The 20,988-nt window shown below is 41.2% G+C and overlaps 3 protein-coding genes across 4 annotated transcripts; all 3 read left to right on the top strand.

Annotated features, from left to right (window-relative positions):
- Positions 1-3,025: 3,025 nt before the first annotated feature.
- LOC306702391 (ribose-phosphate pyrophosphokinase 1) lies at positions 3,026-7,871 on the top strand. 2 transcript variants are annotated; one of them, XM_079168007.1, is made up of 7 exons: positions 3,026-3,311; positions 3,714-3,897; positions 4,515-4,613; positions 4,798-4,922; positions 5,115-5,288; positions 5,473-5,632; positions 5,856-7,871. In XM_079168007.1, exons 1-7 carry the CDS (start codon positions 3,190-3,192, stop codon positions 5,946-5,948), a joined length of 957 nt encoding a protein of 318 aa, XP_079024133.1. In that variant the 5' UTR covers positions 3,026-3,189; the 3' UTR covers positions 5,949-7,871. The 2 variants fall into 2 exon arrangements, with proteins under 2 accessions (XP_079024133.1, XP_079024132.1); XM_079168006.1 differs by having other exon boundaries at positions 3,714-3,903.
- Positions 7,872-8,933: 1,062 nt separating this feature from the next.
- Positions 8,934-9,812, top strand: LOC306701890 (solute carrier family 25 member 53-like; the record flags this gene model as incomplete). Its single annotated transcript, XM_079167321.1, has 1 exon — positions 8,934-9,812. The coding sequence occupies one exon, from the start codon at positions 8,934-8,936 to the stop codon at positions 9,810-9,812; it is 879 nt and encodes a 292-aa protein (XP_079023447.1).
- A 1,418-nt stretch (positions 9,813-11,230) lies between these two features.
- tmsb1 (thymosin beta 1) lies at positions 11,231-18,863 on the top strand. The gene is made up of 9 exons (XM_079167678.1): positions 11,231-11,353; positions 11,864-11,978; positions 12,899-12,930; positions 13,382-13,484; positions 14,693-14,724; positions 15,213-15,315; positions 15,824-15,855; positions 17,222-17,324; positions 18,405-18,863. The coding sequence occupies exons 2-9, from the start codon at positions 11,876-11,878 to the stop codon at positions 18,458-18,460; spliced, it is 564 nt and encodes a 187-aa protein (XP_079023804.1). The 5' UTR covers positions 11,231-11,353; positions 11,864-11,875; the 3' UTR covers positions 18,461-18,863.
- Positions 18,864-20,988: the final 2,125 nt, after the last annotated feature.

Here is a 20,988-nt window from a genome sequence, read left to right as displayed (position 1 = left end):
ACATATAAGAAACACACAAAGTAGTTTTCTATGTATTTTAATAAAACTAACACATCTGTTTCCTGTCTGAAATCTTCTTTGTGTCTCATCCTCTTGTTATTCCTTGAAATTAGTCAGAGACTTTATATGTACTGGTCTACCATGTATACTGGACATACTGTTAAAAGAGAGCACTGTGAAACCAAATCAATCGTGTCAACTGGCCTGTCACAATACTAAAGATAAGAAACACAATATTGCACACAATGTATTGGTCAGTCCTTTGGGATATAATGGGGTCGTCCAATGAACTGCAAAGATTTATAAAACACTATATATGATGTTAGTATCCAGCCTATAAGGTATTTAACTGTTTAGTGGCAAAAAACTAATTTAGGAAACGTCCAATATTTAACAAATCAATGTGTGTGTGTGTGTGTGTGTGTGTGTGTGTGTGTGGGGTGGGGGGGGGGGTGGGGGGGGGGTGGGGGGGTGGGGGGGGGGGGGGGGGGGGGGGGGGCATTTAAATGCAACAAATATTTTCTAGCCACTTAAAGGCTTTTTTACTGCTGTAAATCTGAGCCACTTACAACTTTTTTGTTTTCAGCTTTGATGATTGTTTTTAAATGTGACTGTGACTATGTGATTATTCATCAATTTAGCAATATACAGTAGCTCCCCATACTGTAACACTTTTCATTTTACACCGACATGTATGACAGAAATCAGGATATCAGCTTTGTTGTACTTTTTTCTTGGTTTCAGAACCCATTGGTATTGTTTACAAGCACTCTCTTTTAACGGTTGGTCCTTTTTTCTGTTGATGTGGCATTTTCCATAGGCATATGCAGTGTTTTCTCTTTTCACTGTACTGCATGTTTTCCTTTACGTATTAGACTTTCAGGGGCAAATACTTTGAACATTGAAGGTGATGATACTGTTTGTATAGAACGTTTTCCATTTCTAAAGTGAAAAAAGCAGGCAGAAAATAAATATGTTAATGTTTTGCAAATGATATTCAGTATGGAAATGTATTATTCTACACAAATGTAAATAGTAAGATAACCTATTTGAGAGAATAAGACACTTTTAAAACATTACCTGTAACATTAAGATTTATCCAAACTATTCACTCTTTTGTAAAAAGGAAAAGATAAAACATGTCTGTAAGGTAATTATTTATAGTAGTAATGTAACATAGAGACTAATAGCATATATTTTAATGAGTATATATCGAGTATAAAGCATGGGACATGTTTATTTTTATAAACAAAAATATCAGACAATGTACTCTCATCAGCTCTTGAACATTTTAACATTCTGATAAACATTTTCTGTGGTTGTCATTGTTCAGTTGCTTTGCTAAACTATGTGGATTTGTCTGTGTTTCATTCACACAATGAGCCTGCCATGGCTCAATCCATTGTTTCTTTATGTGCACCTATTCATTCCTGTCTTTATTTACTGTCAATGATCTTGTCGTCACTGTGGTCTTCTGTCTGTGTACAAAGTTAACTCATGTTTTACGAGCAATAAAGTATATAATATAAACTCTTTCAGAGAATTTGGAAATGACATTGCATGGAGTAAACTTTCAGTAGTGACATGGTGTCCATTAGAATGACTTCGAGCAAATGACGTCCAGTGAAAGATAAATAGACCGAAAACGTCTCTATTGCTGCTGCCAGCAGGTTGTTGCCGCTTTGGCTGTATCATTTATTTGCCTCTAGCAAAAGCTGATGTTGACTGAACAGTACAAACCTTGACACAACATCAACCATTGACAGTAAAATGGTTTTGTGTCGTTGACATTTTAGAAAGGTTCACATAAAAATATATTATTCATGTTTGCTTCTTTGCCATAAAATTGCAATAAAAAGTTTGAATCTTTAGTAAACTGGAAACGAGAAGGATAATCCACTAAATATATAGCTGTCTGTGGATGTTAGAGATCTCACACTTTACACACCAGTCAAAACTAAACACAGTAATATGCCACTGCTAATATTAATAGGCTTTATTAAATGTAGTCAGTGTGAAATGTCACAGTAGGAGGTCTTGGTGTCTTGGCTGGCTCACTGTCACACTTCCTTGGCTTGTTAGGCCTACTGGGGCATTTGAATTGATCACAGCCATTGACGTTATTAGTACCGCCTGTGATTTTCCCACTTTGAAAGGTCAAAATGCTGTGAAAAATGCGTGTAGGCCTATTTACCACTTCTGCATTTTGATGAAGCATGTTTGTTGAAGTCCCAAAGTAAGCCATGTTGTTGCTGAGGTCCTGAAGGGAGTGCCAGAGATCACTGCCAAAATGACAGTTAGATTTATTAATGACAACACAACCTGTTGTGTTACCTCTGAATCGAGACAGGCTAAATAGAACTATATCCAACATGTGCTTTGGCCTACATAGTCACTGCAGTGCTCTGCACGTATCAGTAAAGGGGGTGAATATAGAAGTCCATATTTCCAACTGATTCACAATCTATAGAAATGTTTCAGCGTTTGGAGGAAAATGCACAGGTGAAACTGCATTAACTATAGCTCAGTTGCATTAAGTTTCATAGGAAGCATTTCCAGTAAGCCAGCATGCACAATACCAGGACCTAAGTGGGATGATGCCATAGTTAATTAATGCGATTAAATATAAACATGTCAAAATGTCTGCTGTGAGAAAGGTTTATTGACATTTAGAGGAGACACAGGTTTACAAACACTCACGTTACCTGAACGCCAATATCCATGTTTGTTATGTCACAATTTTGAAAATATACTACTAATGTGTGGCAATAACAAGTAAAACTCCAGGACAAGGGGCCGTTAAAACTCGGTTTATCTGCACAACAGTGTATTGGCGTTAACTCACTTTGCGCTAAATAAATTGCATTAGCACGTTTAGGTAAGCTTACAAAAGGTGAAGACTACCCCATGGATGTACCTCGCTCGCTCACGGTCACGTGGCCCCCTTTCTTGGCTGCCTCTGCCCGGAATGACGTCAACGCGGCAGAACGTAAAAGCAAAGCGTGCGCGCCACTCCGGGAGGAAGAGCCACACGCGTGATGTGTGGGACATAATGGTGGATAGGTAGGGAACAGTCAACTGCTCGATAAGAGTTGCTCATCCACTGTTTACCAATTCCCGCTCGTTTTGTCTTGGACCCTCTGACTCGACAGCTGCCCGCTGCCCGCTCGGACTGAACGACGCAACAAAATGCCGAATATCAAAATATTCAGCGGTAGCTCGCATCCGGACCTGTCTCAGAAAATAGCAGACCGCCTGGGTCTCGAGCTAGGGAAGGTCGTTACGAAGAAATTTAGCAACCAAGAAACATGGTGAGTTGCATGCCGTTGTTGCTGCTTGTATAGACGCTTATATTTAGAGGTAGCGCGTACCTGCTGCGCAGCTGCTGTAGCCTAGCCACATGTAACGTTATTTAATTGGAAACGTGGTGTCATGGTGAAATTGCCGCGCAGTGTTGTTAGGAACTTGTAGTCCACGCATGGAGAGGTTGGCTTTGTTGCTCGGAATGCTAACAAAGCCTCAGCCCCTTTTTAGGAAGCTGCATTTATAAAGCCATATCACATTGAGGCTCAGCAGGATGCTCTTTTCCCCCAACGTACCCCATGTTTAAGATCACACGCCATTGTTTGCTCTGGCTCATCATTTTCTGCCACTGTGTGGTCACTCCGTGGCTCTTAAGTGCTGTTTGTCTTGTCGCCTCTCTCCTCTGGCAGCGTGGAGATAGGGGAGAGCGTTCGTGGGGAGGATGTCTACATCGTGCAGAGTGGCTGCGGGGAGATCAATGACAATTTGATGGAGCTGCTGATCATGATCAACGCCTGCAAGATCGCCTCTGCCTCCAGGGTCTCGGCTGTCATCCCCTGCTTTCCGTATGCCCGGCAAGACAAGAAGGACAAGGTGGGGGTGAGGGATATCTGTCTAATTACTTCTGTCATGCCATTTGCCATCCAGCATCATGACAAGAAGCCTGCAGCCATGCCCATCAGAAACCACTTGACTAGGCACATTTGCTTCTGCTTTTGCTTTTCCCTCCTTCTTGTTCTGTGTGCTTTGCTGAATCAACTGCACTTCCCGTTTCTTTTGATCTTGGCTTGTTGCTGTTTGCCTGTTTATTTACTCTCATTCCAACATTTTAATGATATTGCATGAATGGCATGTTTTACATGTGTAACTACCAAATCACAATGTTTAATTATTGTCATGCAAGACCAAACATCAGCCAGGATTTTCACTAGTTTGTTATATTGCAGTTAGTGTTTTTTCCTAGATTAAAAGCCGTAATGCAGTTGGGCCAAACATTTATTTTTAACTGAACAGAATGCCTCTGTGTTTAGCTGTACATACCCGTGATTTGACTAACTAATTTCAGGTCTAGCGTCTAAAGGATTGTAATATTTAACGGGCGTCATTTTACTGAATGGCTACGCTCTCAGTTGAGTGTTTATTTTTAGCAACAGACGATGCTTGCTCGTTCACTTATTCCATGTGACTGAAGAGATCTATTTTCATTGCAGAGCCGCGCTCCTATCTCTGCCAAGTTGGTGGCCAACATGCTGTCGGTATCAGGCGCCGACCATATTATTACCATGGACTTGCACGCCTCACAGATACAGGTGAGTAGCACAAAAGCAGACGTGCACCCTACTCGGTATCCTGCCATTAACCTGTCCTTTGGGTGATATGTGTACCTACGTCAGAAACTTGACTTCAGTAGCCATGTTTATATTGATGTCACCAGAGGATGATGGGAGAGATGAGCCTTGCTCCTGTAACCCCGGTCCATATATCTCTTTCCAGGGGTTCTTTGATATCCCGGTGGATAACTTGTATGCGGAGCCAGCGGTGCTGAAATGGATCAAAGAGAACATCCCTGAATGGAAAAACTGTACCATTGTTTCGCCAGATGCAGGAGGAGCCAAGAGGTATGCCAGTACCACTTGCCATACTGTAGGCGCTCTACCCTTGAGCATCTCCTCTGGAGTTTACTTTAGATTCAACTTTTGTTGACTCTACTTATCTCTGACACGGTTCTAATTTGACGTGTGTGTGTGTTTACATACACTTTGGCGTGCACACTAGCTCTAACTCGTGGACGTTATTCTCTGCTTCTGCAGGGTCACCTCCATAGCAGACAGGTTGAATGTGGACTTTGCCCTTATTCACAAGGAGAGGAAAAAGGCCAACGAGGTGGACCGCATGGTTCTCGTTGGCGACGTGACCGACCGGGTCGCTATTCTAGTGGATGACATGGCTGACACATGTGGCACAGTCTGTCATGCTGCTGACAAGTAAGCCCTTTTATTTACCTCCTGTGGTAAATGCATTTTGAACTTTACTGCATGAAAAGCCCCGGACAAGAGGGCTACTGTGGCTTCCATGGTCCTGATGTCAAGCAAACATTACTGAATTCAATTAAGAGACCTCTGTTCAGGACATAATGTGGAGCATTATACGGTTTCTCTCTCTCTATAGACTCATTTCTGCTGGTGCCACCAAGGTGTATGCCATCCTGACCCATGGCATCTTCTCTGGCCCAGCTATCTCGCGCATCAACAATGCCTGCTTTGAAGCTGTGGTGGTCACCAACACAATCCCTCAGGAGGAGAAGATGAAGCATTGTCCCAAAATACAGGTCAGGTTATAGCATTTATCATTTCAACTACTTCTCTTTCTTTTTTTTTCACCCACAACCCAAAGTGAGTAGTGAAATGCATGATTACCTAACAAGTAATTCTATTTAAAGTTTTATAAAACACAAGTCCTCAATTTGAGAAGCTAGATTTATTTTTTTTGTGTATGTTACTGAAGTCATTCATTGTCTTATGTTCACAACAAGCCATCCTCTCTCCCTCCAGGTTATTGACATCTCCATGATCCTTGCGGAGGCCATCCGTAGAACTCACAACGGCGAGTCTGTGTCGTACCTCTTCAGCCACGTCCCCTTGTAACGAATGACGTCCTCCCACCTGCTGTGCGCTGTTACACCAAATAAGAGAAGAGGGAATCCTCCTACCCAAACTCAACCATTCGCAAAGATGTTCTGCTAACTAACTGTGAAGAAGAAGAAAAAAATAAACTGTCATGTCTGTTAGTACTAACGCTGACCCCCCTCCCTCCCCACTTAAGTCCCTTTCCCCCTTGAGCAGTGTCCCTTCGTGTCTGGGCACCAAAGCAATCGCAACCTACCAATTTAGGCCAGCATATTTATTGTACTTGGATAAATAGGTGTTTATCCACTGTGAACTTTGTCCCCACCCCCCCTCCTTTCATAACCTTTAGGTCCAGCGCTTCTCCTGACCATTTCACCTCTCCAGAGGGCTGTACTACGAGGAGCCAGGGCTCTTTGCCTTAGCTGGCTCTCCAAATACCCTGATCCGAGATAAGGGGAAAGGCGTCATCAGCTTTCTTCCTCACGCTCCTGGTGTGTGTTCCCATCAAAGCAATTTTATGCCTTTACTGCACAAATTGGACCCATCGCATACTTCCGCCTATAAATATGAAAAGAGATAACAGCAAAAAGCAACACTGTTTCTCCAAATACGGCAAGAGAGGAATGCTGGCAGATTATTCCAAACTGTAAATTCATGAGTTTGTATATTTATTTTCTCTCTCCATGCCTACTTTTTATTTTTAACATGAGAGCTGCATATTCTAGAGTTCTTAAACTTTAATCTTGATGCGGCAGATTTAAACATTTATTCTCAAGAATTGCATTTAGGTCCGACACCATAATGAAGGATAGGTGGAAATCACTTTAGGTTTTGGCCAAATTAATAATATAGTGAACTGCTATGGATGCTGCCTTGTTTTAGTTTTTTATTGAAGGCTTTTCTTCTGGCCAATTTGGGCAAATGGCCAGAAAACACTACAAAGACATCAGCAGTCCAGTGAGAGCAGCAGCAACCTTGTGAATACAACAAAACGTTTCATCAATAACGTAACGTTATGGCTCAATAAGTTTCCGTATATAAGGTATTCCCCCAGGTGGTGATCTGTTTCTCATAGATTGACTAGTCGCTGCAATGTTGCTATTCCTTAAAGCAAATTTCAAGCTGAACCTGGTCCGGACCAGGTTAGGTCTGCAACATAACTTCCCATGGCGCTCTCGCCAGGTTACAGGAGAGCCGCCTTCGTAACATGGAAATGTCTGGCTTTAGGCTCAACATACCTTGCTAACCCACTAATCTCGCTCCGTAGTACAGCCCTCGGGTTTTATTTCGATGTACGATCGAAGAGCTTATATAAACATCCCCTGCAGGTTCCTGTGGTCAGGAGAAGCATCTGCCATTTAAAGCTGTTACGTTGCTTTTTGTTACAATGTACGAGTAGTTTTTCATGTTGCTCCTGTGTTCTCTGTTTAAAAGAATATAATTGATGAAGTGAATGTGTATTGAACTAGTTTACAGTGCCACTGAAGCTCCACTCAACCCAAGAGTGCCTCAGCAGTCTGAAATGGAAGGATCTCCCCCCCCCCCCCCCCCCTTATCTAGCTGTGTTTTATTTTGTCACTGGATGAAGAACTGTCTTGTGTCTATCAGGAAGTAAAATATATTCTGGGATGTTTCTTTCAACTCTTGAGGTGCCATGCATTGAGTGGGGTTTGCCCAGTGGCCAGAATTTACCCGTGGAGGTTCTATGTTGATGGGCTTTCTATCGAGAAGCTGCCAGGTTTTTAGTTTTGGGGTCTCTGCAGGCTGGAGTTTCCTTAAGAAATTCACCTGCACATTTTTTTTTTTGGTCATTTTGTATGTCTAGAGGAAGGATTTGTCATTAATGTGCATTTCCAAACCTTTGCGTTTGCCTTTTCCAGTAGGGTGGATGCACCGGTTATCTGGGGATGCGTTCTTAATAAAATGAAATATGCCTAAAATAATAAACCTGGCTCTTGTTTTGTTTATTGAATTAGTGCATCTTATCTATAGGCATGTAACAATTATGCATTTAAGCTCTATGAAGTAGTTAAATACAACCAGGCTCATAGATGGCTTTTTTATAGTTTATTCCAAACAATACATTTGTTTAGTGACTAGAAACTCATTTCCCTCTGTGGATGCAATCTCGGATTTTTTTCCCGAGATTGTTTAAATTCTTCGATCAAAGCCCTTGGTCTTTGTCATATGCATTTTCCACATTCGGTTTGTCAAGAATGCTTTGAAACCGAATTAAGACATTATCATTGAACAGTTAAAATCCAAATATGTTTGCTATTAGACCCGTGACGTCTGTGTTTGTCAAAGGGTGAAGTGAATAAATCGAAATATTTGCCGTAGTAAGCCTGTTGATTTGATTTTTCACTTGTGACACGCCCTTGTTCCGAAGAAAGAAAACACCTTGATTGATGTGCAAAGTAACCAATCGTCAACCACGTGACGTAGACCGACTTGACCAATAGTTATTCTAGAAGAGGCGGGCCAATCACCGGCTCCTTAATGCTCAGTGCGCCCTGTTATGTTGAGACTGAAACCGGATGGATGAGGTCTGACAGTTTGTGTCCGTATTCGGGTAGAAACGAGTAGAAAACGTGTTGCCATCTTAACGAGGCGAATTACCCGAAATGAGCTCTCTCTACGTGCAGTGTAGGAAAACAAACAGACGCCTGTGCTGCCTTCAGGTTCCAGCTGCAGACGGAGGACATATAAGTCACTAGGCTTTATACATTTACTGTTTTTTAATGTCTACTGATAGCTGACTGGGTAAGTAAATGCATCTCAGATTTCTCTTCAATTATTCTGATCCCAAAATGACCATGAACATTCATATGTTAAGCCGATATATTAATATATTATTTAAGTGGCATTTCTTTGACTGTGTTTTTTTACCTGTAAGTTTTAGTTTCAGTTCTTCTTTGCCTGTCGGCATTCTCAGTCTCAGTATGACTGTCCTTTTGTTAGGCACTGAAATGATTTGTGATTCAATTTTTACTCCGCTCAAGGATGGCAGGAAGCCCTGACAGCAAAGATGCAGGGGGCTGCAGGGATCCAATGGTTCGTTTCCACAGCTACTTGCACGGAGGGACCTCCAGCCTGCTATCCACCCTCCCCACCCTCATTGTCTTCCCTGTCTACAAAACTGTTTTCCGTCAACAAATCCACAACACCCCGGTTCAGCAGGCCGTGGGACAGCTCCTCAAAGAGGGACCTGTGAAGCTCTACAGGGGCGTGGCCCCACCATTACTCATGAGGACCCTGAATGGCACGCTGCTCTTTGGCCTCCAGGACACCCTCCTCTGCCAGCTCTCCCTGTCATCCCAAAATGTCCTCTTCACCTCTGCCCTGCCTGCTCTGGCTGGGTTTGGTGCAGGTATGGTAGAAGCTGTGGTTTTTACCCCCTTTGAACGCGTCCAGAATGTGTTGCAAAACGGCCAAAACGACCGCCATCTACCCACCCTGAAGAGTGTTCTTGTCAGGCTGAAGGCACAGAGGCCGGCCTCAGGGTTCTACCGAGCCTTGCTGCCCATCACAGCCCGCAACGCTCTCGGCAGCTCCCTCTACTTTGGCCTGAAGGGGCCGATGTGTGCTGTCGTGGAGGCACAGGGGCGTTCTCCAGTGGTTTCCTCCTTCATCTCGGGGACGCTGACCTCCATGGCCATCAGCTTGACTCTCTACCCACTGTCGGTGCTAGTGGCAAACATGCAGGCACAGGTGGGAGGGGAGGTGAAAGGGGTCACGGCTTGTTGGAGGATTCTGTGGGAATCTCGGCAGCGGAGTGTTGCTCTGCTGTACAGAGGAGGTTCACTGGTTATTTTGAGGTCGTGTATTACATGGGGAATCGCCACTGCTATCTACGACAGGCAGCAGAAACGTTCAGGTTAAAGAATTAAATTAAACAATAGTTTTTACTGCAGAAAAAAACTTTTTTTACATTCTGAAATATTTTTTTTTAAAACAACCACGTCCAATGTATCAGAAGTCACCAGCAAGGTCAAGTCACTACTGCCAGGGCTTGAACTGCGGCTTCTAAAGGGTGGTGGCCAAGTATTTATCAAAGTTAAATATATTGATAATATAAATGTGGTGCTGGTGAATCAGGTGCCTTGTATTTATACTTTCTTAATGGGGAATGTTACCAGTTTAACTCATCAAAGTCAGTTTACTCATCATACTCAGGTTATCAACAGTCGAGTCATGTTCTCTGTGGCTTTGGAGTTACTTTGCTTATTTGTTATTTGCATACTTTTGGTCGTAGAAAGAAGAAACTACAGGAAATAAATGGGGAATAAACAACATCCAACAACTGTCACCAATCAGTCCAACATTATGCTGGAGTTCTACAGCCTGATGAGCTGGTTTGGAGACTACAATTTATAGCAGAAACCATGCATTACAAATTGGGTGGTGGATTTAGTTAAAGGTGGTTATTTACCAGCTTGGCAACAATGTTGTTTTCAATATGGATTAAAAGTAGGATCCATACGTGCACTAAAGGCTAGGATATCTTGACCACCTGTCATCACTGTAGTTTCCCTTTAACTGCATAAAGGGAGATAGATGCATGTTTATGGTGTATTGTCAATACATTATTTAATTTTCTTGTATGAAATAAATATTGCATGTGAATTAAAGGACTAGCAAAAAAATAAGATAGGCACTCCCTGTGTGGAGTTTGTATGTTCTCCGCATGTCTGCATGGGGGTCCATATAGACATTCGGGTTACGTTAGTTGGAAACTAAGTTGCTATGTAGCACTGCCATCTCATCCAGGGTGTACCCTGCCTCCCACCTCGTATGTGGGCCAGCTCCAGCGCCACGAGCCAATGGCTGGAATAAACAAGTGTTTTCACAATGTAGCCGATTAAAAAAATACTGTTTTACTGTGAAAGAAAAAATGTCTGTAATCGCCAAGCCTTCCTGTGAAATGAACAGGGAGTGACATATTAATTATTGCAGAATACAGACTTTTTTTCCACCTCAAAGTGCATTCATAAATAAATGTTATCCATCATGCATTTAAAAAGTGTCTGTGATGTTCTGTGATTTTTGTCGAACCATGTCATGTCACAACTCGTCCATTAGATGGTGTGTGTGTGTGTGTGTGTGTGTGTAAAATAAAAATCAGCCAGACCCACTATAATGGAAGCTCAGTAGTACTTTACGCAGGTGAGGGGAGGAACAACTGATCAAAACGATTGCAACACATTCCTGCGCAAGAACGAACAGCGATCAGTTCTGCCCAGGCATCAAGATTGACCAATCACAATTCTTCCACTGAGCTTTGGGAGCCAATAGGAGCTGGAGCATTCGTGTCCATTTTGGCGTGCAAAAGGGCGTGTTGTCTCTACTTAAAGCGCTGGCTTTGGACACATCACACAGACGCATTTTTTACCTGCTAAGGACGCTGCGCACTTCTGCACCAGGTAAAGTTATTCTGAATTATCTCTGTTTTATCAGCTCGCACGCTCAAAAAAAGACGCCCAAACATTGTAAAGTAATGCAAACATTGTTAATGTTAAGAAATATTGTTTCGTTTTAAAAGTTAGTGGGTATTATTCAACATTTCTGCTACAGGCCGAAGACTTTCCTCAACAGTTACTTTACGGTCATGTGGATTACTCAGTTTTACTGGGGTGGGGTCTGAGAGGTTTCCTGGACGCCGCATTCTTCTGCTCGCGAGCTGTTTTTGTTGGATGCGTTTGTTAATCGCGAGCGGAGGAGGGGGGGGGGGGGGGGGGGGGGGGGGTAAACTAGCTTTTCTGGTTAATGGTGAATTCCAGGGTTCAGCGCAGTACTCTTTTTGTTGTTGTTTTAAGAGAGGTGGGGCTTAATGTGCATACCTGTGTGGGATTGTAGCCTACTGCTGTCTTCAGTGATGAAATGATAATGAGATCACGTTTTCCTTCTCTCTCTCTCAAACTTTTCTCCCGTAGAACTCTTCCAAAATGAGCAACAAATGTCCAGTCACTGGGGAGGTGAAGGCGTTTAAAAGGGGTAGTCTCAAGAAGATCGAAACGCAAGAAAAAAACTGTCTTCCAACGGTTCAGGGTATGTGTCACAGAGAAACCGCCCTTGTGCCAGGTTCCACCTTTTCCTCTGCTCCTTGTTCGTCACAGTCCAACTTCTCCCTGCCTGTCATTATGAAAGTCAAGCGCAAACATTGTTTTACTGATTAACTGCAGGTACACGCCCCGCTACCTGAGAGCTCGTCCTTGTTCTGCTTCATGCCAACCTGTTCAAAGGGAAAATGTATCAAAAGATCTCCGTCTTTGTTAAGCGGCCACGGAGCAAATGGAGCTTCATGCGCTCCAACTATGGGGCGAACAAAAAAAAAAAAAATGGAGTCACTTTATGAGAGCAATAAGTCGGTGGCCCAGATAATTTACTGCACAATAAAAAGGCCTCACCTTGGATCTGGTAGCGGGAAGAGGAGAGTTTAAACATAAATCTGTTTACACAGTTGCGTTGTGGGGACTCGACATAATGCATATCCCCAATAATGTAAATAATCACATTTTACGGTAAGGACTAAGGGGTGGGTGTTATCGTTCTATTTCTTATAAATTATTTGAGTCCCAACAGGTCGACTGTATAGCTATTGGCCTTGCGATGCAGATTTTTATTAAGAAATGTCAGTATTAACACCAGCATTGATGCGTCTAATCACAGTACAATCGTATAATGTAGTTTACAGCTCAAAAACGCATACAAATCGGTTGCTGCATATACTGCATACATTTACACACCATCAAGAATATTTGCTTTAGATCATCATGGTTCGGTCTTGTGTAAATAAGAGTTTTTAATGGATTAACACAGGATGATGATGTTTCAACACAGTGCTACATCAATTTGATTTTTTGTCCTGACAATAAATTAGGGCTGATCTTTGATGTATGTTGTTAAACCGATGGCTCAGTTATAGATTGGTCCCCTCATGTCTGTCCGTCTCTCTTGTGATCACACAGTGATTGATGATGAGAAGATAGCCATCAAAGAGGTAAGTACCTGGAACATACCTGCCATTATTCCTCTGATTCAATCTTGCTCCGTTACCTGCTCTCCAATTAGGAATCATGTCTTCTTCTTTCTTGGTTTCTGTGAATTTCTCAACTCTGTAGTTTTACAAGCATGGATCTGAGCATAAATCATGGTAAACTAAAGCAGATCATTTTCCAGCTATACTTTTACTTACCCGTGGTTTGCTTCATAAAGTAGGTTTGTGCTTCTTGTGTCTGGCTTACATAACTCCAGGGTTCAGCCCAGTACGGTCTTTTTTTAAACGGGAGGTGGAGCTTGATTTCATACTGCACTGAGTGATGAAATGATGATGGGATTGCGTGTTTATACTTTCTCGTACATTCTCTGAACTTTTATCATGCCATGTTAATTTTTTCTTTTTTGATTTCAATCATTTTGTTGCTCTCGCCGTCTCCCACTTTTCCCATTAGAAATGCATGAAAAACACACTCAATTCGGAGTTGGACGAGTTTAAGGCGTGCACGCTGAAGAAGGCTGAAACACAAGAGAAAAACCCTCTTCCAACTCCAGAAGGTAGGTGTTTAAAATCTATCTGCTCCTCCCTTAATTCTGGTTCCTTTAGCTCCTTGTTCGGGTACACCACCAACTTCCTGTGGGCCTTTCCTTGTTCTGCTTAATGCTAACCTGACATGAAGCGGCAGGAAGAGTTTAAGTTAAAGTGAGGCAAACAGCCCTGACCGTTATGTCGGTGGGGAGGCTCCAAAGCACTGAATCAGGTGGCACTGCTGGTGCATGTCGGCTTTTTCTGACCCTTAAACTGTGATTTTATTTTTTTCTCAGGAGAGCTATGCTATGTTGTAGTGGAAGGAGGAACCTGCTTTGTTTTAAATGTTTCTCATGAAATAGTAATTATTTTACAAAAATCAAATCTTTGATTTTGACTCCAGGTCCACGCCTTGACACAGTCTACATTTAACTTCATGGCTTCGTGTTGTACATTGCTGCTGAAGTAATAGTCAGACATTACATTAAAGGGGCACTTCATAGATTTTTCATACAAAGTTAAGTTAACGTGTCATGAAGATTACTATACAACCTGTGAACACTATTTATATACTGTGGGTTCCCAATACCCATACTACCATACTATTTAGTATGTCACATACAGTATGCCAAAAATACCAGGATGTCCCAATTCATCCGGGTGCATTTTTCAGTATGCAAGTCCGCTTACTTTTCTGGCTATTCTGAGCCACAATCCTCTCCGCTGTGGATGTATGACTGAGAGGATTAAGGTATAATTTTATGACAAAGTAGTCCCAATTGAATGCATACTGTATGCAACAGTACATACTTTGTAAAGGAAGCTGCCGTATATATGTACGTACATAGTGTGCCATCTGGAACGCAGTGATATCTTCTTTGTAGCTCTCCAAATCTAATTATCTCATTAGGAAAAACAGGTTAGACTTGAAGACTACAAAAGAATCACAAAGCCGTATTGCAGTATGTCTTTAACTATTTGCCCTGCAGTCGGTACACACCCGATAATCTTACACACCAGCTAGAATATTTGACACTGACGCTTTAGATCATTGTGTTGTGTAAATCAGAGTTGGGGTATTACATTTATTACTACAGGATGATAGTCTATACCGAGTACTGTATCACTTTGTTTTCTTGTCCTGACAAACAAATCTGATCTTTGATTAAAGTCGATGAACCTACGGCTCAGTTATTGATTGGTCACCTCACCTTTTGTCTCTCTTGTGATCACACAGTGATTGAGCAAGAGAAGATCGCCATCGAAGAGGTAAGTACCTGCCATGATTCCTGTGATTCAATCCTGCTCTGTTACCTGCTCCTCCTCCAATTAGGAATCCTGTCCGCCATCTCCGCTTCCTTCTTGGTTTCTGTGAATTTCTCAACTCTGTAGTTTTACAAGCAGGATCTGAGCATAAATCATGGTCGTCTTGCTTTAGTCTTATATGTTCTGGAATTATTTATTTTTCCCCATGCATGCTCACTTTCATCACAAAACTACAGCAGATCATTTTCCAACTATACTTTTACTTCCCCGTGGTTTGTTTCATAAAGTAGGTTCGTGTATCTTCAGCCCAGTGCTTTATTTTTAAACGGAGGTGGAGCTTGATTTCATACTGCACTGAGTGATGATGGGATTGTGGGTTTAATCTTTCTCGAACATTCTCTTAACATTTTATCATGCAATGTTTTTTTGTTTATCTGTTTTTTGATTTCAATCATTTTGTTGCTCTCTCCGTCTCCCACTTTTTCCATTAGAAATGCATGAAAAACACACTCAATTCGGAGTTGGACGAGTTTAAGGCGTGCAATCTCAAGAAGGCTCAAACTCAAGAGAAAAACCCTCTTCCAACTCCAGAAGGTAGGTGTTTAAAATCCATCTGATCCGCCCTTGATCCAGGTTCCTTCAGCTCCTTGTACGGATACGCAACCAACTTCCTGTGAGCTTGTCCTTGTTCTGCTTAATGCTAACCTGACATGATGATGACATCGTATTTGGCTCTGAAAGGAGCTCTCTAAATCTGATGTCATCATGGAAAACGGGTTAGACTTGAAGACTGCAAAATAATCTCAGAAAGCCGTAGTGCAGTATGTCTTTAACTATTTGCCCTGCAGTATTTACACACCTGATAATCTTACACACCATCTCACATATTTGACACTGACGCTTTAGGTCATGGTTCTGTGTTGTGTACATCAGAGTTGGGGGTATTACATTTATTACTACAGGATGATAGTCTATACAGAGTACTATATCACTTCGTTTTCTTGTCCTGACAAACAAATCTGATCTTTGATTAAAGTTGTTGAACCTACGGCTCGGTTATTGATTGGTCACCTCACCTTTTGTCTCTCTTGTGATCACACAGTAATTGCGCAAGAGAAGATCGCCATCGAAGAGGTAAGTACCTGCCGTGATTGCTCTTACTCCAATTATGAATACGGTCCGTCATCTCCGCCTCTGCCTTGAATTTCTCAACGGTGTAGTGTTACAAGCAAAAACACGGTGTCTGTCTTTTCTCTTACATTTTCTAGAAACATGTTCTGTTCTCATGAAACTTGTTGGCCCATGCTGACGCATTCCTCCGTAAAACTGGAGCATATCTTTTTCCAACTATGCTCTTACTTCCTTGTAGTTTGCTTCTTTGGCCTCTTTTGCACGTACTCCTGCTTAGTGTTATCGCAAAGAAACACAATATATCGTCCGATTCCTATGCTGATAACACACCGGTTTACATATCCCTGTCCTCCGATGATCTCAGTCCTGTTAACTCTCTTAATGATTCTGACTTCTGGATGTTCAGAAACTTTTATATACAGCTGAGCACAGACAAGACCGATATATTCGTAGTTGATCCTAAAAGTCCGACAGGAAATGTATTCACACTTGGCATCACTGTCTCTAAAATACAGTGTGCAAGCCTAGGTATTTTTGGATGCTGATCTCAATTTTGAAAATCACCAGAACAGCAATTTATCACTTTAAAAATATAAACGTTGACATTCGTATCTCAAACTGATTCTCAGAAAACAGGTCCATGCATTTATGTAAATCGGGTCAGACTACTGTATCGCTTTGTTTACAGGATTATACAAACAATCAGTAGGACAGCTACCAGATTAGTCCTTACACATACTCAAAAATGTTAACATATTACTCCTGTACTGAATAATAATGCATTTTATTGTTTTATTTATAGTGCTTTTAAAAAAAATGTTACAAAGGGGATAAAATGGAGAGAAATATTGAAACGCATGCATCATAGAAATAGACGCTGCACTGAAATCACGTCATTGTCTCCGGGGACAAAACAGAATCACCTTTGAAATCCTGCTAATAGTCTACTAAGCACCTAAAGGTTTACGTTTATATAAATAAAATTGGCATTTCCATTCAATGACTACACAAATGCAGATCAATGTTCAATACGGCAGGTTTCCCTCCAATCCCCAGACGCATGTGTAACTGAATACCTGTAAATAACACTACAGTGTAACATGACGCCACATTCAAGCTCTTTGTTCATCGTGAGCCAGTAGGTCATAGGTGCGTGTTGTTTCCTGTGACTGGCTTACAGCCAGAGTTCAGCCCAGTACTGTCTTTTTAAACTGAGGTGGAGCTTGATTTCATACTGCATCTCGAGTGATGGGATTGTGTTCTTAACACTTGATCATGCCATGTTAATTTTAAAAATCTGTTTTGATTTCAATCTTTTTACTTTTTATTGTTTTGCTCTCTCCGTCTCCCTCTTTTTTTTTTACATTAGAAATGCATGAAAGAGCCACTCAATGCGGAGTTGGAGGAGTTTAACGCGGGCAAGCTCAAGAAGGCTCAAACAAAAGAGAAAAACGCTCTTCCCACTAAAGAAGGTAGGTGTTTCAAATCCATCTGATCCGCCCTCAATCGGGTTCCTTCAGCTCCTTGAACCAACTTCCTGTGAGCTTGTCCTTGTTCTGCTTAATGCTAACCTGACATGGAGCAGCAGGAAGACTTAAAGTGAGGCAAACAGCCCTGACCGTTATGTCAGCGGGGAGGCACTGAATCAGGTGGCACTGCTGGTGCAGGTCAGCTTTTTCTGAGCCTTCAACTGTGATTTTATTTCTTCTTCTCAGGAGAGCTATGCTGTAGTGGAAGGAGGAACCCGGCTTTGTTATAAATGTTTCTTATGAAATTGTAATTATTTTACTGAAATCCTCTTTGTTCATTTCAAAGTTGATTTTCAAACCTGTGCCACGCCTTAACACATTCTGCATGTACTATACATTACTAGACCGCCTGTGAGAACAATGGTGTGCTGTCCTCTGTGGCTCTGAAGGGAGCTGTCTTAATCTGATACCATAGTGATTAGATAAGATAATCCTTTATTAGTCCCACAGTGGGGAAATTCACAGCAGCAAAGTGGACAGTGCACACAAGATACAGAGTAAAACACAAGAGCAACAAGTAATAAACAGTAAGAGTATCAACTAAGTAAAAAAGTACAAAATCCACTAACTAAAGAATTAAAATGATATATACAGACAGGGTATTTTTTCTTTTTTTATTGCACAGTATGTTTCTATTGCATAGCTTTTTGGTGTTGTGTGGTCTACTGGGAGCACACAACAGATGCCATCTGGAATAGTGAGTTAGGCTTAATGACTACAAATGTATCACAAAGTTGGCATTTATCTAATACAAGATGTTATTGAGTTGCATTATGGGAAATGGAAGATCCATTGTTTTTGGAGCTTGCCCTGTGCTAGACACTAACGTGTATTATATCTCTGCCTCTGCAGCTTTGATTTAGAGATTCTGTTTCTCTTCCAAGGTTGCTAATGTTTAAACACAGTGCTATATTGATTTTGTTTTCTTGCCAACAGTTGAGGACTAATCTCTGATGTCCAGACTGAGTTATAGGTTGATCACCTCATCTCTTGTCTCTCTCTCTCTCTCTTGTGATCACACAGAAATTGAAGCAGAGAAGAAAGAGAAGAAAGCCCAGAAAGGGAAAGCGAAAAAGTAACAAACACGACTGTCATGATTCAGCTCTCTCTGTCCTGCCCGGTTACCTGCTCCTCTAATTTGTAATCTTGTTCATCATATCCGCCTTTGCCTGTTTTCTGTGCCGCCATGTTTGATTAGAGATGGTGTTTGGGCTGATGCTTTGGGGAAACATCCGTCTGTAATCCTATGTAGATGTTTTTGTTCCCGTGCTGTTTAGAAAGAGCTGAGCTGAGCAATATTATTTTGTAAAATGAGGGGAATCATGAATGACTGTATTAATGGAAAGCCATGTAAGATATTACATTGTTAACAATACCACGAGTATGCTTGTAAATGTTAACATTCAGAACATTTTCTGAAAGATGACGCATCAGATGATTTTTTTTTTTTTTACTTAATAAAAATGGATACATCAAATGTGAGTTGTATTTGTGTATTTCAAACTCTTTTTGAACTGATTTTCTCATGACAAAATTATTTCTAATGTAAGCGCTGGACATTGTCTTAATCATTTTCAAATGAAAATATTAATATTTAAAGCTCGGGTATACTTTTCAAGTATTTCACTGCTGAAAATATGGTACTTCCATAAAACGGGGCTCTCTGTGCAGTAGAAGGCCACAGCTTGACTCTAGGCCTCTTCCACATGCTGTCATTTCTCCGCACTGTATTCTGGCTCATATTTTAAGTAGACCAGGCCTGACTGTCCGATTCCAGCATTAGGCTACACAATGCCCCTCTCTCTGCATGCAGGTATACAAATAATGCACAACAACAACCCAAGGGCCGGTGAAAGTCACGTCAACTGACGGAGTACTGCTGGGAGCTCTGGGTGCGCTTAACATGGAGGGAAGTTAAACTTTGTTAATACTACCCGCATTGTAATTATACAACGCTCGTAGAAAATCTGCACATTTTCCCTGAAGTGGTCAGAAAGGAAAGTTGGGGCAGTTTGAGTGCACTGGTCTGACATTTAAGCTTTACCTATTCATATGGAGTACTCGGGAACAATATCGTGTTCACAATAAGGGAACGATATAAACTAAATACAGTCGGCAATGGAAGGTTTTAGAATGCAATTTGTGCGTGTTTCACCATTATGAGCAAAAGTCAGTTTGTCTAACGGTAACTAAATATTTATAGAACTTGCTCTCCTGTTACTCATGTTACCATGTTTGGCTGAGTAGAAAAGGGTCTTCAATGAAAGTCTGTTGCGATGTCCAAGTTCTATTTTTGAATAACTGACACTTGTTTGAGCATGCATAGTCAGTTTGTCTTGGCTGCACATGAACAACATATATTTAAATTGAATTTTGAATGGTTGAGTCAACCCTTCTCACAGTCCAAACCTGTATCTACAATTACAACAGGTCTAAGCCTGCAGGGGGACAAAAAAGGGAGTGGATCCGCTTCAGGTGCTACACATTCCACATTCCCATGAAATATTTTCTATGTTTGAACATTGAGTTCTAATGTATAAATGTGGGGTGTCACATTTATACTTGTTTAAAAGGCATGTAATTACAAAACGTGTACATGATGCTTGTATCTTTGCAGTATGAACTTGCTTTGGGGATGCATCACATGGACCAGTGGCTGAGCTTTTTTTCATACTATGTGGATCGCTTAAGATAAGTGCAGGCTGTGCTTTTCCACAGCAAGCCTGTTGAAACATGCTCATACAACAGCAAGAAGGTACTTGAGAGTGAAGACATACTTTATCCCATCTAATTGTCTTTGGTTAGAATTACGTTAACACAATTACAAAGACTAATGCAGATTAGAAAGGAAGCCTGTAAAGACCATGGAAAAGAAGTTAAAGGAAACGATAGCTTTCATGAATCTGCAAAAACGGATCATCTGCATGTAGTTTTCTTTTCCCATGGTCTTTCAGGATCAGACATGTCTGTGCACTATGACAACAGACTAGATGTTGCAGCACCAGAAGAGAAAGACGAAATGATAGGAGGTAGACACAGACTTATGATCTTATTCAGCGTCCTTAAAAATCATTCTCGAGCCATTTACTGAAAAACCCAAACTTGTATTTGTGATTTATGCTGTAGCATTGCATTGTCACAGGGTTACTGGTTATTTACTGTCCTACCTACATTTGTATTGCCTGCAGTGTTCAATTATCGCAACATCAACAAGTGCACATGATTATTGTCTCTTGCAAAAGAAGTTATACAGAGTTTTATACATAAGTTTTACTGGCATCACTACTTCCTTAAATTCTCCAACAAATAATAATAATTCTCTTTTCAGCATAAAGACAATGAAGAGATATTTGAGTTAACTACCATTGCAAAACAACCAATACATTAACTATAGTATGAATGCACCGATACAGTAAAGTGAAGACATTCTGTAAGTAAGTCTAGTAGGTTTTAATCAAGCTAAGAAATTATGAGGTGATCATCATCCTCAAATAGTTGAAAGAACGTAAATGACCAGAAACAAGGTGAGGATTGTCTGTTTTTTAATGTTATAACACAGTTACTGCATTTGAAATGTCCTTTTCTTTTTGTTCGTGGAAACGGTTTC

Source organism: Pholis gunnellus (assembly GCF_910591455.1).
Source record: "Pholis gunnellus genome assembly, chromosome: 10".
Taxonomy (NCBI): Eukaryota; Metazoa; Chordata; class Actinopteri; order Perciformes; family Pholidae; genus Pholis; species Pholis gunnellus.
Note: the sequence above shows the minus strand (reverse complement) of the source record. Positions and strands in the feature narration are given on the sequence as shown.